The 11,575-nt window shown below is 42.2% G+C and overlaps 1 protein-coding gene and 1 long non-coding RNA gene across 7 annotated transcripts in view; one reads left to right on the plus strand and one right to left on the minus strand.

Moving 5' to 3' along the window:
* Window positions 1-3,126, plus strand: part of LOC130112475 (nuclear factor 1 X-type-like) — a 130,608-nt gene extending 127,482 nt beyond the window's left edge. For all 4 annotated transcript variants that reach the window (XM_056279828.1, XM_056279829.1, XM_056279833.1 and 1 more), the window contains 2 exons: window positions 16-104; window positions 2,970-3,126. In XM_056279828.1, the coding sequence (XP_056135803.1) occupies window positions 16-104; window positions 2,970-2,984 (104 nt within the window). In that variant the 3' untranslated portion in view covers window positions 2,985-3,126. The remainder of the gene's footprint in view (window positions 1-15; window positions 105-2,969) is intronic.
* A 5,472-nt stretch (window positions 3,127-8,598) lies between these two features.
* On the minus strand, window positions 8,599-11,570 carry LOC130112606 (uncharacterized). Of its 3 annotated transcripts, XR_008810245.1 has the most exons (4): window positions 11,403-11,570; window positions 11,079-11,271; window positions 10,564-10,788; window positions 8,599-10,039 (listed from the first exon to the last, which is right to left on the minus strand). It is a non-coding gene; the product is annotated as an uncharacterized LOC130112606 (long non-coding RNA). The 3 variants fall into 3 exon arrangements; XR_008810246.1 differs by having other exon boundaries at window positions 8,599-10,788; window positions 11,079-11,240; XR_008810244.1 differs by having other exon boundaries at window positions 8,599-10,788.
* Window positions 11,571-11,575: the final 5 nt, after the last annotated feature.

The raw sequence follows: 11,575 nt of genomic DNA on the forward strand, positions 1-11,575 counted from the left end.
TCTTTCTGTGTGTAGCATACTCCACGCCAGGCTCCACAGCTCCCAACCGGTTTGTCAGCATCGGAGCACGGGACAACTTTCTGAATATCCCCCAGCAGACTCAGGTACACTGCCAGCTTTGACCGCCACCACTTCTGCCTCTTTCTCCACTTCTAGCTCCACCTTGCTTTAAAGCCACTTTTCTCCCTGCCCTCTTATCTTCGTCGCTCTGCCACCATCCCTCTGCAGTACTTACTGATAATACCAGGGTGATGGTGCATTGTTGCTCATAGCAGGTTTTTCAAAAGCCGTAGGTTGAGGGAAGGTTGCATTTCCAATATGACTTTCTGGCCTATCGCCGCCCGTCAACACACTTACATACACACATATGTACATACTGCATGCACCTGGCCGTAACATCCACCAGGGTATGTACTCATCCTGTACACACACAAGCATTTTCTCATAAGGCTAATTATTATTGTCTTAAAATGTGCTCTTCTGCACAGTGCTTTTGTGTTACATATTAGGGTTGGAAGCGTGTACTAGGTAATTATGTTTGATTGATTGGTTTGGATTGATTTAGTAAGGAGGGGGACTGTCAGTTCAACAGGATATGAGGCTACAGAGAACAAATGTGTTCCATTAAGATGTTGCCAAGCGTAAATGCGTGCAAAATTGCTCACCTACACTGATTCAAAATGTAGTTTCGGTATTGGTTTATAATGTCTGTACCCCAGTAGTTTTCCACAGCGGAGGGAAGCAGTGAAAGATAGTTTAAAACCCAGCAGTATTGATTTATCTCTGCTTGTCCCCGTAGTGTGTGTTAGTGCAGCGTGTGAGGCCAGTAGTACTCTACATTGTGGTTTCAGCCTTGGCTGTCCTCTGCCACTGAGCTGCAGTGTCTTGGGCCTCCTCCATCTCCAACACAACTTTTCTCATTAGGGGCTAACCGCACCTGCCGGCAGCCAACTCAGCTCTTCTGTCCTCTCCACACATGGAAGCAATCTGCATTCCTCCTCAGCTCTGCTCTGCTGCTTTGCTTACCACCTCCCCATCAATCAGCCCCCCCCTCTCTCCCTCTCTCTTTCCTCTCTTGATCCCCCCCCCCCCTCTCTGCTGCTCCCTCCAGTATTGTAGCCCCCCACCTGCACCACTCTTCCACAGATGCAGCCCTGGCACTGAGGGCACATCTAAACACCATCCAAATGGGTGTGAGTGGGTGTGCAAACACACTCTTCAACAAAGTGCCAAAAAAACTCATGCCCCTTATTTTCTCCCCATGCAAAAAGAGGGTTTGGGAGATAGTGTTAATGCATTCAAAATGCCTATAATCTGTTTGTTGATTAGTAAACGTTGTTGAAAGATGTCCAGTTTCTAAGTTTCGGTGAACGCACAGCGTTGGTAGAGAGAAAATCTGAGCATTGGTTTCAATTGCTCCAAGCCAGTTGAGCCTAGTGGGTCAGTAACAGCCCCGGCCCGGGTGAGCAGCAGAGGTCCCTACCTCTCCTGCTGTTCTCTGGCATATGGAGAGGTTCAGACTGTGGGCCTGCCAGCCTGCCTGGCCGCCTGCTGGCCAGCGAGCCAAGACACAGAGAGATAGAAAGAGAAAGAGTGCCTCCCCACCAGCAAGAGGGAGAGAGAGAGCGAGAGAGCGAGAAAAGCTGGTCTAAGGAGCACTCTGGTGGCCAGACCTGTACTATGCAGGAAGCAAGAGGAAAGTAGGAAATATGCGGGTGTGTGCATGCATGTGTGTGTATGCATGTTTGTGTGTGTGTGTGTGTGTGTGTGTGTGTGTGTGTGTGTGTGTGTGTGTGTGTGTGTGTGTGTGTGTGTGTGTGTATGAATGTATGTATGTATGTGTGTATTTGGAAAAAGTAGGAGAGAGAGAGAAAAAAGGGAGGCCAGAAAAAGAGAGGGAGTTAGCTGAAGCTCCCTGTGCTCCACAGTCACGTCCCGGCTGTCTGGTTGCCCACAGCAACCAGACATGATGTCATAGGCAGTTGAACTTGGACTTGAAGGGGGGTACGAGAGAGGGGGGGGTCACTCTCCACTGCCAAGGATTACATTCAGAGAGCAGGGAAAGAGAGAGGGGAGAGAGCTGGAAAGAGAAGGCAGAAGTAGGAGCCAGGAGGAGGAGTTTTTGAATCATGGGTAGAAACGAGTGAGGTGGAGGTGCTGGAGGAGAGCAGGGCCGATAAATGGAGGAGGAGGAGTGGAGAGGTGCTACAACTCTCTCCTGGCTTATTTAGAATGGAAGACAACAGAGTTAGCTGCTGGAAACCGAGCGACTCACCACACTTCCAGGGGCCGAGGCCTGAGGAATGTCAGTGTGAGCCCAGCCAAGCCCTCCTCTCTGCCCTCTTATCAAACTATGAATCCAGATCCCTGTAGCAGCTGACTCGGTGGCTTTACAGTGCAGTCTTAGACCGATAACCAGAGGTACATCGGAAGGATCATCTATCATACAAACTCTCACTTTTGCTCTTGTTTACAATCTTGCATTCGCTTATCGGAGAGTTGGACTCAGACAGATGTGGAAACCTCTATCTCAGTGAGATTTTAAGGTCTAAAATTGCACAAGTACGTGTTTTATGAGTGAAAAGCCTAGGCCAGCCCTCTTAAAACAGCAAGTGGTAAAGTTGAGGCAATAACTTTTCAAGCGCTGTGCAAGACAGCTGAGCTCAGCAAACGACTGAGAAAGACTAAACGTAATAGGTGGCCCCCTAGTGGATAAGATGCTTCAGAACTCATGGGCTACTGTCTAGCTTGCTACCTAGTATTCATGTATCACCATTTCTGTGGGTGGCTGTGTATGTGTGTTTGTGCGTGTGTGTCATTGTGTCTGTTCCTGTGTGTAAGTGCGTTTGGGTTTACTGCTACTGTGGACTTCCTGAATTGATCTAAATAAATAACTGGTTGTGCGATACAAAGACGAGCACTAATCAGTTTTTTTTCTACTTTTCCTTTTGCTCTCTTTCCTCCCACAGTCCTGGTTCCTCTGACGATGCCTCTCTGAAACAACAGCTAAAATCATGTCAGAAAAATTGGAATCAGAAAAAAAAAACAAACACACATCAACGCTGATAACAGACTGCTGACACTAAAAGGTCTCCTCTCACCAACACTTCAAACTACTACTACAGATGCCCCCAACCCCCTGCTAAGAGGACTCCCAACTCACCAGAATTCAAACAGGAAATACCCCCCCCTTTAATGGCTCCAGTGAGATTGAGTGAACAGGTTCCGAATGCCAGAATAAGAGGAGGAAGAAGATGATGTGAAACTGTTTCACACATACCACAAAATGTCAGAAGGCAAAGCATAAAATGGCAAACTGACAAATGACCAATTACACATTTAATGCTTTTTGTTGTTGTTGATGTTGTTTTTTTTTTTTGTTTTTTTTTTTTTTTGTTTTTGGGGTTTTTTCTTTTTTTTTCTTTTTTTTTATTTTGTGATTATCTGATTATATTTTGTTTTTCATTCACAATGAAACTCCATGCATTGGCTGGGAGATCCAAGTATGTCAAAATAACAAGATATGGTAATGGTAGACTCGGATGTTTGAGTTAAAAAGTTTTGCACCTAAATTGATGCCCTCACCCCCTGTATCAAGATTTTTATTTTTTATTTTTTTTATTTTTATTTTATTTTTTTAAAAATTTAATGAGCACTTTTCCAGGTGCGTGGTCCCTGTCCCCTTTTCCTTCTCGCCAAGAACACAATGCTAGCCAGGGGCCAGGCCACACCCACAGCCTCACGTCCGTCATCCCACGCTACCCCTTGATTCGCTCAGCCCTGAACCCTTCACACTTCCGATTGGCCAATCCTGGTGACACCATTCAACGGTGTGACATATGCACTAAGTGGCTGGTCTTTGTTTACCCGTCAAAGAATCAGGGCATCCTGCTGTGGGAGACATAAACGATAGCCATGAGCTTAGAAGGAGCAATTGAACACCCAACAGTCGTAACACTAACTCTTTGTGCTCTTTCGTCCCCTCACCTATGCACTATGGAATTTAATAAGGGATGAACAGTATTGCACATTAATGATTAGAATGACAACGTTAGCGAATCTGGGCTGGCCGGCACTACAAGGATGTGGCTGTGCTCCTTCAAGTGGAGGCTCTGAAACTTGCAGCACGAGCATGCGCACACACACAGAAACACACACACACACAAACACACACGTACAAAGCATCCACCCATGTACATGCATACACACGCACATGCAGACCATCCTCTGCAGAATAGTCTATAGTTTGTCACACAGGCACTCAAAGAATCATCTTGACATTATTCAGTCATGGAATTTAATTTATATTAATTTCCACACACGATCTGCATCATTAATATTAGTTTTCAGTTTTGTTTGTACACGTTTTTTCGCTATTTTGTTTGCCAGATTGGGTTTTTTTCTTTTCTTTTTTTTTTGGTTTTTGTCTCATTTGGATTCTTCCATGTTATAACCTTTTCTTGCATGTCAAAGCTCTTTGATTTAGTTTGCAGCAATTCATTATCACGCTCAGATTTTTTCTTTCAACTTAACAATAACAGCAGTCTCAAAATCTCTCACAAACAACAGCACAGTTAACTGCAGTTTATCACTGACATATACCTTGCATTGCTTCACCCTGTACTCATGGTCTAGTCCCAATATAACTTAGAGGAGAACACACACACACACACACACACACACACACACACACACACACACACACACACAGTAATATATGAAAATATACACTTAGCTATAATACCCACGTGATTTAAAGAGTTAAAGGGAAGCCTTTATATTTGGTTCTCCAAACTGCCTTTGTTAATGGTTTTTCATTCACTTGAGATTTGTCGTTTCAATTTGAGATAACTTTTTTTTTATATATATATAACTGTTTCATTTAAATTCTTATTGGTATTATTTCCCAAGTGACACAATAATTCAAAATGAGCCGACCTCACAAAATAACTGGACTGCCTAGCTGTTGGTTGTATTTTGCAGGGATAGTCAACAGGGCTCAGAGAGAGCCCGTGCTCGGCCTCTACTAACATTAGCTGTATGCACTAAGACCATATATCAAGACTATAACAATCTATGAAAGTGCCTCTGTATTCCCTTCATGCAATTAGTAATAAACTTGACTTCAGGTTCTGTTCCCACATAATAAGCTGAAGCTACGAGCAGTAGTGTCAGTGCATGTGGCAACCATTGGCCCAGGACAGATCTTTATGGAGGACTGCAAACCTTTTTTTTTTTTTTTTGTAAAGACTGAAAGAGAAAGAAAAAGTATACACATATATATTTATGCTAGATGCTCCTTTTGGACTTTTACTAAAAGATATGGTTGGCAGTCTAGTTATTTTCTGAACTATCACCCCCCCCCCACCACCACCACCCACCGACTTTGTCCAGTACCACCACCACACATCCCATTTCAGTGACCCCACCTCACTGTTTAGCCGTATGATTCAACGACACAAGCCAACACAATCCACAGCACAGCACTCTAATACCTAGATGAACATGTTTAAGATCAACAGTAGATTTGAAGATTAAAAAAAAGTGTTTGTTTTTTGATGGAAAGTATTATTATTGAGAAATATGTGTCGATTGAGCCACGTGCAATGCATTGGGTAGATCATTGTGTTTGTCTGTTAGAGATTTTTAAGAAAGCTAAGATAAAATGGAAAAAAAAAAACTTATTTGTTTCAAAGTCCATAAGCTCCGGGACTCTAAACTTAGAGGGCCATGAAAAATCCTAGTCTTTGTAAGTTGGGGGTATTTGTTTTTATTTTCCTTTTTGTCTCTTTTTTAATGTTTTATGTGTTATCAATTGTTTATAAAAATGTGGGAGGGCTGAAGAAAACAAATTCTTCACCGTCAGAAAAAGAAACATCATATATCATGAGGTGAAACTGGTGCTTTAACATTATAAAGTACATTCAAAACTATTATGATTGAATGGTAAAGAACAAAATAACAGATCATTTAGGAAAACAGCGTTATTCCTCTCTCTTTTTGTATTATTCTTCTTATCGTATGAAGTGGGGGGAGGGGTTCCCATTCCTTAAGGTTGTGACACAAAAGGCATTTTGGTTCAACCTCTTAGTGAAAAAACAAAACTGTACTATCGAGTCCATGAAAACTGAATTCAGATAACTGAAGGAAATGTGTTGAAACCTCCGAGGACTTTGACACAGCTAGAAACTCACCATGAAAACAAACAAACAGACCCCCAACTGAATTATATATATATATATATATATATATATATATATATATGTATATATATATATATATTACTTGTTTTGTTGATAGACGGTATAAACACATGACAACGCCTTCCCTGTACCGTGGAAGATGCTTCATACGTAGAGATTGTTTCCCACGTTTCGGTTCTTTTTCTTTTTTCTTTTTTAATAGTTTTCTGATAGCGGAGATGAGTGAGGAAGCTCAGCGGCCAGTGTTTGTTGTTGTTGTTGTTGTTATTGTTGTAGTAGTAGTTGTTGTTGTTGTATAGATGAATGGGGACCCTATAATACACGATGGTCGACATACCTCTCGAGACTGTCTGCCTCGCCCACTGAGCAAAGTCACACATAACAGAAACCACGAAGGGGTGAAGAAAAAGGCAGCTCAGAACAATGCCCCCCCCCCCAAAAAAATTACCAACAAAAAAATATGAAGACCCAGTCTGAACTGTTACAGGATTGAAATCAGAAAGGTGAGCCTCTCCCCTGACACGACCCCCCCCCCTCCCCAATAAATGACTCTGAGTAGTGCTTGTGCCGTAGTGTATAGTTTCCCAGCAGTTTAAAGGTTGTCCCTTAAAAGTGCCTTTTGTTCACAGACTCCCATTTTGTAATCCCAATCGTTTCGAAACGGCTCGAGGTAGCAGGTTGCCCCGCCCCCTCCCACCCATCCCGCGGGAAAGCGAAGCTCTCCCCCCCCCCCCCCAAGTCGGCGCATAGGGACGACCTTCTCCTCTGCCTGTCGAAAAATGACGCCCCCCTTCCCTATTGTACCTCCCTTATATCCTCTCTTCCTTTTCAAAGCCGTATATATATAGTACAAAAGGAAACTGGTGTGAATTAGTTCTTTACTTTTTATTGATAAATGATGAAAAAAAAGGCAAAAAAACTTGTTCTTGTTACGCTCTCGCTTTTTTTTTTCTCTTCCCCTCTGTCTCCTCTGTCTGCTATCTTAGACACTGGAGTAGTCTGTAACTGTGTGTCGCTCTCTTGTCTCTCTCTCTCGCTCTCTCTCTGTCTCTATCTCTCTCGCCCTTTCTGCTGTTGGAAGGGTTGGAAAAAAAATAATTGCGAAAAAAAAAAACTTTTGTCTGAGCAGAATGCAGTTTAGCTCACATGTTATTCTTGTCTGTATGCTTCACATTGTAATACCATACCCATCTTCTTCAGCTTCTCCATTCAACAGCTAATGTAAGTGAACAAATTATGCTGACGGGCTTTTGGGGGTGTCCATGGGTGGGTGAGAAGGGACGGCAGGGGGCACAGAGTTTTGGACTGAGAAGGTTAATGGAGATCACTGGGGATGAGGGGAGCGGGAGAGAGACTCACTTCAGGATCTCCTCTTCTGGGGGGGGGGGGGGGGGGGGTTCGACCGGGGCTCCTTTGACAGGGAAGAGGTTCGGTCATTTGATTTACCTGTTTACGTTTGGTTTATGTTCACCTTACTCTTCTGCTTTTTTTTTTTCTTTGGGATTTCCATTCGTGTTTGCTATCAGGGTATGCTGTCATTTAGGCTCTCTGTAGAGCGGCCTTGGACTGTAAAAAGCTACGAGCACCTTATAAGTGGACTCATCCTGCATGAGGCTGAGAAAAGGGGTTTACAATTCCAGTACACACGACTAGTCTTACATCCATCCAAGTGTAGTCTTGCTCTCAAATTTAGTATTAACACAACAGTGGCTTTTATGCCGCGGAAAGCATCAGTGGTAACTAGCCACCAAAAACACACACCTGTCACCTGGAAAAGTGAAAAAAGGAAAAGAAGGACAGCAGGAACATGATCTCAAAACAAACCTCTTTGACTCTAAAGGGTTGAGGGGAGTCCTCCTACTTTTTCTCCTCTATCCACCTCATGCTGTGGTATCCGAAATCTCTGTTCTGTTGTTTATTTTGTTCTGCTTTCTCCTGCTTTCCTACGTGTGTATGGTCAAGTGGTGTAAAAGGCAGCAGGCACCCTTATAGGCCCCCAGCCCTCCAACGCCCGTCTGTGCCCTCAGTGCAGCGCCCCATGTCTTTGTAATAACACCCCCAGAGCTCTAGGTGAAATGCATGTGTTAATTACAGTTTCTTTTCCATAAGAAGAAAAACAGTTTGAGAAGAGCAGCACCTGATTGAATAAAAGGATGTTCTTGACTGTACCCGCTTGCCAAGCCATGTCTTTATTTCTAGCCAACCTGTGACTAAATGGGAAAACGGTCGCTCCGTGTCACAAAGGCGGAAACCTCACAAGAGTAGAATAATTAACAGTGTAAACACAGGCTGATTTAAATGGCATTATGGGAGTTAAATTGAGTGCTTGTCAAGGAGCAACGCTCGCATCAGTTTAAATACTCAAATATGAAAGAACTTCTCTGTAAAGCTGATCTTGTATGATTATGCCCATTTATTCCAATACTGTGCAGTCAACATACTTGAATGACATGTAGTTTCTATCTTTTACAGAGTAGAACAGAGCATAACTACTGGAACCAGAGTCATTGTTCATCAGGGGCCAACAGAAAATGTAAATACATTAACCACTGAATAACGTAGTTCATCACAGTCAAAGGCTTAAGACGAGTGTTGCTTGAAAGTTTCATGTGAGGTATACACGTGAACTAAGTGACATTGTGCCAACTTGCAAATCTTGTAGAAATTATTTCCATTCATTATTTGAGTCTCGATTAATCTTGCCCGATATCTTTGCTCTAAACATTACTATCCTGAAGATTGTTGCTTTTGTTAAACTTACTGTCACACGTGGTGACAGTGGCAACTGCACTGGTGTTTCACCACTTCAAATTCCCGAGACACATTCATAATATAACAGAAACAACTGACGTTCTAGCATTTGGTAATAAAGGTCTTCTAAAAGCAGGATCTACCATCTGCTTGCTAGCCACAAGTCATTGTGGCTAGCAGTGGCTTCCTTTCTTCCTCAAATTTGCAGCTATCTGCCTTATTGGTCTCAATTTAGACTATGGTGAAGATGTATAAAGCTATGAGCCATACCACTGTCCCTGGGAAAGTCCAGCTCAGCAGTAACCACTGAACTGAGCAACTACAAAAGCTCCAATTTGGATATTCAGATAGTTTTGTTTTAAACATGCGAGCAATAGAAAGATATAAAAGGATATTTGTTTACATGTAAATCTTTAGGATTGTACCTTTAAAATCAGTCTCTTGGTCACATACCATGGACTGTCTCACTTCTATGCATAGTAAACTAAAGCCTATGTTTTACACTCGGGGTGTGGTGTCTCGCTGGGTGGAAATAATAGCTGGCTGAGGAATCAAGGTGTGGGGTCAGGAGTGGTCTATTGCACATTTAATGGCTCTATTCGTCTTGAAATTTGCAGAATGGCAACGAACTTCTAAACATGCATTATGCTCATATTTGCTCTGCTTTCTCCATATGAGAGACCTCATATAGAGAAAGCAGATACAGTATAGGCTTACTTTTATGCTCTATGAAATCATTAATATTAAAGGAAACATAAAATTAAAATTAGTGTCAAACGTGTTTTGAATCTTATTTACCAACTTCTTGCATTTACATTTCACAGCAGGATACATGAAGATTGACGGAAATTAAGCTGGACCAATCGATAAAATCTTTTCAGTATTTTGAAATAAATAATGAAATAATATTAAGAATGACCTAAAGTCAGATTCCCCTAATGTAGTTTATAGACGTGAAATACAATAAAATGAAAAATAAAGCATTAAAAAAAGCCTCTGTCTTCTTTGTCTTTTTCCTCTGCCTTTAGTCATCTTCCTTGAATTCTTTCCAAACCCTTTCTTCCACCAATTCACAGAGGATCCCTCTTAAGGTAAAGAAAATGCATAATAAATATTGTGATGACCATGGACAAGTCAGGATTGACAGGTGGGTATTAACTGAAAACACTGGTGTCATATTGAGCCACCCAGAGTATTGCACAACTGCCATATTTCTCTTTCTAATATCAATCTCAACATTACTAAAGTAAGAAATTCTTTCCAAATGGAGCTACTGAAGCTAAAAGCTGCACATATTTAGTGAATATACCTAAATTCTATTTTTCTTTAATATTTCAGCACCTTGCAAAAATACCTGTGTCCATTTTTTCATATATCATTCAGCCCTAACTGCTATCTAGCTTGCAGCTTTTTAGGTATACAACTATTTAGTTTGTTTGTCTATTATTGTTTTGGCACAAACACTTGATCAGCTGTTACAAGTTGAACTAATACAAGCGAAATGATGTGGCTCCCATAGTAAATAAACCCCGGACTACCTGCCAATCAAATCATTTGATCACGAACAGCTGTTCTATAAAGCAATATGAAAACATATGTAATGTACTACCTGGTATATTAAGGCCTATGTATTACAGTGAGCAGTTTCAGGCCCAAGCTGTTCCATTAGAGAGCCAAGGTTATCCACCAGAGGACCACTTTGTGTCTGTGGTGCCGGGTCTGTTTCCTGGACTGGATGCCATTTCTCATCAGGTTCAAAGTCTTCTCCTTGGCACACCAGAAGGTTGGAACCAGTCTGAGGTTGCACTGTCAGTGGTGGTGAAGGAAATGCAGCCTGTTGTAGGGAGAACAAGTTTAAAAAGAAAAGAGGCTGACACAAATCACCAACATAGCTGCCATTGAATACTGTACTGAAAAATCACACATAAAACACACATAGCTGTCCAGTCAAATCAAGTGGACTAATACGCTATAAAGACAGAAAGGAGGGGACAGAAAAAAACTAGGATCACCATGCCTGAGAAACTGAGACCAAAAAGTTACGTGGGGCTTAAATACAGTTGTGTAGAAATCTTTTTACGTTTTCCAGCTCATGGGGTTTGGGATAGTGAAGGGTACAATTACCTGGCCATCATGTTGGTTTTCTAGCGACTCTTGGACTGGATAATTTTCACCACTAGAGAATGGCATGGCAGCATGTTGAGGGATCGGTGTGGGTGCAATCGGGATGTTGAAGGTCAATTTCTTGTTGGCGTGTGGAAGAGGTGGCGCTGGAGGGGCTGCTTCCTTAATAAAAGGAGATTGCCAGTGTTACTGCCTTTGAAAAAAAACATGTCAACATAGGAGTTATATGTGATCTATCCCAGCAAGCGTGGCTATGATACTCAAATGAGACGTTGACAGCGAATATGCTGATATGTATTCTAAACGAGGACATATTCAGCTCACCATTTTGAGGTAACTTGGATTCTGTTCCCAACTCTATCAAAGAGCAAGAATGTCGTATTTACGGAAGCTGAAACTATTTCAGTCCAGCAATTGATTTCTTCCAAAGCTAAGCTAAATCGTTTCACAGACGAAGTTCGTCCGTGAAAACAGCCGCGACTGCGAGGCAAGTACGA

The sequence above is a fragment of the Lampris incognitus genome, chromosome 5 (genome assembly GCF_029633865.1).
Source record: "Lampris incognitus isolate fLamInc1 chromosome 5, fLamInc1.hap2, whole genome shotgun sequence".
NCBI classification, from domain to species: Eukaryota; Metazoa; Chordata; class Actinopteri; order Lampriformes; family Lampridae; genus Lampris; species Lampris incognitus.